Source organism: Toxorhynchites rutilus, chromosome 1 (genome assembly GCF_029784135.1).
Source record: "Toxorhynchites rutilus septentrionalis strain SRP chromosome 1, ASM2978413v1, whole genome shotgun sequence".
Taxonomy (NCBI): Eukaryota; Metazoa; Arthropoda; class Insecta; order Diptera; family Culicidae; genus Toxorhynchites; species Toxorhynchites rutilus.
Window position 1 is genome coordinate 46,798,237 of NC_073744.1, and position 6,000 is coordinate 46,804,236.

Sequence of the window (6,000 nt, forward strand, 5' to 3'; positions counted from 1 at the left end):
GTTTATTCAACCCAACGCGAATTTTAATTGGACTAACAACACCTAATACTATATGTAGAGCATATGGGAAATCACATTTTCTACTATTTTTCATGCCGTACAAACTTTCCTTGGGTGAAAATGAACACAACAAAACAGACAGCTTAAATCGAACGACCCATTCTCGAGCGGGAACACACCTTGGTTTTCATTTATGAGAATTGAAATAAATCGTTTCATATATCAAGTCATTTTGAACACAACTGCTACCATATACAATTTTATACTTACACTTGTGCTATATTTTTCACAATATACGATCGGTTATTGATATGAAATTTCACAAAGCAATCAACATTAAAGTTCCAAATTTAAAATTTATTTGTTCAAATTATTCGTATCACTCACCTTACCTTCAATACAAAAATGCCCCCGACTTGCATATATTTGCAATGTCGATTTCCTCCAGGCAGCTTGGTTTTGACGTCTCTGTTAGTGAATACATTTCGGCGGGAACAATGGTTTCCCCTACATTCATGTATTTGCAAACCGATTTCCCCCAGACAGCTTGGTTTTAATGTCTCTGTCAGGGAACACATTTCGCTGGGAGCAAAAGCTCCCACTTCTTTCATGTATTTGCAATGCCGACTTCCCCCAGGCTGCTTGGTTTTGATGTCTCTGTTGGGAAACCGCCGTATGTGTCGTCAATTTCGACCAATCAAAAGTGGGTATTGCCGTTAGGATAGGGGTTGAGGTTTTCCAATTGTTCAATAATTAGTTTCATAACATATATTATTTTCTTCAATATAAAAAAATATGGAGTGTCGAGATCAATTGACGAAAAAATCCATCAAGAAATGACTGAGCGTTTAAAATTGGACAATTTTCACAATGTACTCGATTTTCGATTTTCAATTTGTACCCCAATATGTTCCCGAAAGACGTAATCCTACGCCAAAACGATTTCATTAAAAATATATTATTTAGCACTTCGATGTTTATTTAAAATTATATTTGACGTAACTTTTATCAATGTCTGGTCAACGAATATTCGCTCGATTAATCGAATACTTATATACATTTCCTCGAATGAATCGGTTATTGCAATATGCCCCTACGAAAATTTTAGACATTTCTAGACGTGATATGATGGTTCCCTGTTAGTTGTTAGTAGAAAATGTAAAAATAAACAGTATTTTTGATCATAGTTTTATATAGTTTTTGTGGTAAGTGGAAAACAGTAAAATAAACTCTTTTGTTTCAAAACAAGTTGATAGTCCTGAGAAGGACTGGAATGGTTTAATGAGTTGTACGGAATCTGCTGCGTTTCAGTCGGATGTAGCAATTTAGTTTTGGGAGCGGTAGCTTTTACGGATTCGCTGATGCTTTCCTTGACTTTGGCGCTATCGGCTTCTGTGCGTCGATTTTCGAGGGTTTGATTGGCACAACCACGACGAGCTAAACGACGGATAGCGAGTGTGATACCATGCACTTCGCTCCTCTGCCTCCTTTGCCGCATCCAATTGTTGATCTGAAGAGGAGCGCACCAGCAATGCACACTAGATTTAATTCGATGCTCTCCGTTGCTTCTTCTTCTTTGCTCCCTTTGTCGCACCGCATCCATCGTTGGTTGCCGATGGCTTCCTCTCCTTTGCCGCACCGTATGGTGTTGGTTGATTTGTAGAGCACTGCACACTAGAAGCCCAGATGTTTGCCGATCTGAGCGTTGAACGAGAATGAGAAATCCAAAAATGCTACCGTCCTTTTATATCAGTTGGTATGTGAGAAATAGGCGCCCCCCACTCGCTCGACATGCAAATATTTGACTTATCGAGGAACGAAAGAAGCGAAGCAGGCGAAAAAGAAATGACGCCAATTTCGACCAATCAGTACCGTTTGGATAGGTGTTGAGATTTTTCAATTGTTCGATAGTTAATTACATGATATAAATTATTTTATTCAAGGTGAAAAATTGTTATAGAGTGCCGCAATGTTTTGCTGTAAAAATCTCATCAATCCGTCATGAAATGACTGAGCAATAAGCGTTTGAAATTGGACATTTTTCACGATGCGATCGATATTCGTTTTTCAATTTGTACCCCAATATGTTCCCGAAAGACGTAATCCTACGTCAAAAACCTTTTCCATTGAAATATGTGGTGGAAATTGGAAAAATATCTGATTGTCAGTTTGACATACGGTACAATGTACAACCAAAGTATGTCTGTCATGGTACGATGGTAGCTGTACAACGCTGTACACGTACAACGCAAGTATAGCTGTATGTCTGTCCCTGGTATAACGCTCTCCTATAATTTTTGTTTTTTTTTTTCAAATAGTGGCTGCAAATTCAAGCTAATGCATTTTATATCACAAAAAAGCTGTATAAATGAATCAACCTTATTCTCATTTACTCAAGTAAACCTATCGAACTCGAATTGTGTTAACCTTCGTCACGTGGATTCCACCAAGTTTTCAACGCGAATTTCGATTGGACTAATAATACAACTGAATCAAATCGGACGATATCTGTTCTCAAATGATGTGCGAATAGATATTTGTGGCAATTGATTTTAATGTTTGAAGATTCATATAATTTTATTCAGCTTTGCAGTCATTCCATGCCTAACCGATATAGTGGCTCTCAGATTTTCGTGAAAATTGGTATTTTGTTCCTTATCGCAAAATTTTAAGTCCGTTCCTGTTTTCTATTTTTTTTTATTAGGGTGGCCATTTCCATTGTGATCCTAAAAATAACCTTTTTCCTCAAAAATTTGTAACATTTGAACCACTAAACCAATTCAGATGACTGGAATATCAAATTCAATCCAATCTTTTCAATCTAGTTTTTTATGCAAATACATCGCACCTGTATAAAGTTTGGGTTGGTTTTGTGTCGGCCTTTTTTCGCCACTTCAGTGCCAATTTCCGACATCAAGGAGGCGACTCCACCTGTCCCTACCTATCAGACTCAACAACTTATGAGCCGGGGCAAAAGTATTTTACTTCCTTTCCGAAGGAAGACGTAACCAGAGATTTTTCGCCTTAGAAAATCCCAACGACGCCAGCTGAGATTGAATCCACGCCGGTCGGGTTGTGAGGTTGTTACGCTAACCACATAACCACTGGCATTGTCGTTTGTAATTGTTCATTGTGTAGGTTTTCTATAGTTTACATGGTCTCGGAACCAAGGGCGCTATATTTTTTCTTGAAAGCTTAATTTTTACATAAAATATAAAAATTTCAAAATATGAAAAAAAATTTTTTTTACATAAAATATCACCACCCACCACTAATAAAAATAGACCAGGTATTGATTCCTTATTCGAGAACGGTCAAGAATCTGGAAATTTTAATGGATTGCCACCTCGATTGGAGAGCTCAAGTTAATGACATTTGCAAAAAGTTTTTTTTTTGCCTTCACTCATTAGTTTTACTACAAGATTTTACACCAGAATTAATTGGACTCCAATTTGCCAAATCTTTACTTATCTAACTTTTCAACTACGCAGATGCTTTACATTCTTCAGTCTATAGTTGGAACGTAACTGAATTAAAATTGGCATTTAACTATATCACGAGATACGTATTTAACCTCCGTCATTCAGAACACATAAATGAATATCATAATAAGCTATCAAGCTTCGTTCAAAAGTGATTTGCTAATTTTAGTTTCCTCCGATGTAATGGTGAAGACATCTGAAGATATTTTTTCGTACCATGTGAAGATATTTGAAAAATCACCTGGCATCCCTGAGCAGAACCCTGCGGGAAACGAAGCTCAATGTCATCAACGTGAATTGATTGTTCAGTATACTGTGGTATTTTTTCATTTTGTTCTCACGTGGTTTTATTTACAAACAACAGTACTATTGAACAGCTGGGAACGCAACGTTCGATATTTGTGAGCATTTTTTTTGAGGTGAAGAAATCCCAACAATGTCTTCTGGAAGTGAATTCTCAGGAAGTGAACAAGAAAATAGTGACATCGAAGACAATCAAACTGAACAATCCTCAGATAATAAATCCAACTCCAGCCAGAGCGACGACGACGAAGAAAATGATAGCGATGATGGATCGAAGGTGTGTAAAATACTTTTATTCGATTTCAGTGAAGGTAACTGTTTTTTGCTTTTCAGCCCAAATTGGCCGATGATGATTTCCGCCAGATGCCTTTTGAAGAGTTACTACAACTGAAACGTCGACTTGGTTCCAAAGTATACAATGAAGCAGTGTTTGGTAAAACTAAAAACTCGAAGGACCAAACAGCCGAAAAGAAAAAGGCCAATAAAAGGCAACAACCATCCACACACGATAGTGACTCTGATGGTCCGCCAGTGGAGCTTAGTGCAAAACGGAAGGTTTCCGCGTTAGGAATGGAGAAGAAGCGTAACGAATCATCGTCGTCGCGAAGAGATCCGCGTTTCGATGCAAAACAGGGCTATTACAGTGGGCGCCAGTTTCGGGAAAAATACGCTTTTATTAACGAAATGAGGAATGATGAACTGGAACGGTTGCAGAAACAGCTTGAAACTGTGGATGATCCTGATGAAGCGGAGCAGTTGAAATTTGCAATCCGTAGAACGGAAAATCAGATACGAGAATTCAACAAGCAGAAAGAGCAAGACAAGAAACGGAAAGAAGAACACTTGGAAGCACGCAAAGCGATTGAGGATGGAAAACGACCATTTTATGAAAAGAAAAGCATTAAGAAAGCCCGCGAGCTTGTTGAAAAATACGACGAACTTAAGGAAACGGGTCGACTTGGTAAACACATTGATAAAAGAAGGCGTAAGACTACTGCAAAAGATAGGAAAAAGTTGGACTTTTCCACGTAATTTTCTAATAAACAACTTACTTTTCCACAAAGTTGATTCTCATTTGATTTTCTCCCGCAATGCGTTGGTGTGGGCTAAACTTGATTTCACATCTTTCAATAATGCTATCAAAAAGGAGTTTTCTCTACATTAGATAGGATTTAAGATTTTTTTTCTAAAGCTAAACATTCTATTTCAAGAACATAAACTTCAAGCCATTCGCAACATTCTGGCTTCTCGTTTTTCCTGTAACTCTTTGCGCTGAGCTTCCACGACCTGCATTCGTTCCTCTAGAAACTGTTGGTATTCGACTGGATCCAATTCGTTAACGATTTCGATCCCACATGATCGAGCTACTCCTACCAGCATTTTGCACATATTTTCCAACGACAGCAATGCGTTCGGTGGATCATTACTCTTGATTTGGGCGATCTCGTACAAATGCTTCCGTGTTATTTTACCAGCAACTTCGCTGCCCGGATTCATTGCGCCGCGTTGAATACCGGCGGCTTGTTTCAGCAGAAAGGTAGCCGGGGGTGCGTGAATTGTGAGCTCGTAGGACCGATCGGAGGTTACCGCGACACGACACGGCAGCGGTATCCCTTCCTTGTACTCTTTGGTGCGCTCATTGAAGTCTTTGCAGAATGTGGCAATATTGATTCCACGTTGTCCTAGCATTGGACCTAACGGAGGACCCGTAACGGCCATACCGGCCGGAATGTTGGTGCGGAGTTTGCTCGAGTGGTTGATTTTGTCGACGGATTTCTTGAGCATTTTTAAACGACCAGCGGCTTTCGACATTTTGTGATGCTAGGAATGATAATGTTATTGTTGTAGAACGTATTGTACCGAAAAAATAATTGACCGATCCGAAATCACTCTTAAAACTTCAGATTTTCCAGAGAATTGTGTAACACTTCAGCACGCTTGAACTAATTTGTTTTGTTTTGATTTCGCAGATGAATACAACTGTCAAAATTTCTTGCATGAAATGCGCAGGTATATAATTTTCAAGGCATATCTTCAAGGTGGCTACGCATCTGTCGTGGGAATTGCAAATAACAATCATATTAAATTACATAAATTTACATTTAATGCGACAGTTAGCTAATTGGATAGACCTGTAATGCGACAAGTTTAATTGAACATCTTTACCTCTAGTTGGACATTTTTGTAACCATCGAGTTCGGGCCCAAATTATGGC

At 38.6% G+C, this 6,000-nt stretch overlaps 2 protein-coding genes across 2 annotated transcripts; one reads left to right on the top strand and one right to left on the bottom strand.

The window, feature by feature from the left end:
• Window positions 1-3,838: 3,838 nt before the first annotated feature.
• Window positions 3,839-4,838, top strand: LOC129763213 (ribosomal RNA processing protein 36 homolog). Its single transcript, XM_055762095.1, has 2 exons — window positions 3,839-4,062; window positions 4,119-4,838. Exons 1-2 carry the CDS (start codon window positions 3,919-3,921, stop codon window positions 4,815-4,817), a joined length of 843 nt encoding a protein of 280 aa, XP_055618070.1. The 5' UTR covers window positions 3,839-3,918; the 3' UTR covers window positions 4,818-4,838.
• Window positions 4,839-4,983: 145 nt separating this feature from the next.
• LOC129763214 (39S ribosomal protein L11, mitochondrial) lies at window positions 4,984-5,742 on the bottom strand. The gene has a single exon (XM_055762096.1). The coding sequence runs from the start codon at window positions 5,595-5,597 to the stop codon at window positions 5,007-5,009; it is 591 nt and encodes a 196-aa protein (XP_055618071.1). The 5' UTR covers window positions 5,598-5,742; the 3' UTR covers window positions 4,984-5,006.
• Window positions 5,743-6,000: the final 258 nt, after the last annotated feature.

What these genes read in the sequence shown, in the direction of transcription:
- LOC129763214 (XM_055762096.1), bottom strand. Translation starts at nt 5,597, where the DNA reads ATGTCGAAAGCCGCTGGTCGTTTAAAAATGCTCAAGAAATCCGTCGAC.
- LOC129763213 (XM_055762095.1), top strand. Translation starts at nt 3,919, where the DNA reads ATGTCTTCTGGAAGTGAATTCTCAGGAAGTGAACAAGAAAATAGTGAC. An exon ending in ATAGCGATGATGGATCGAAG is followed by an intron (nt 4,063 to 4,118) that starts GTGTGTAAAATA and finishes TTTGCTTTTCAG; the next exon opens with CCCAAATTGGCCGATGATGA.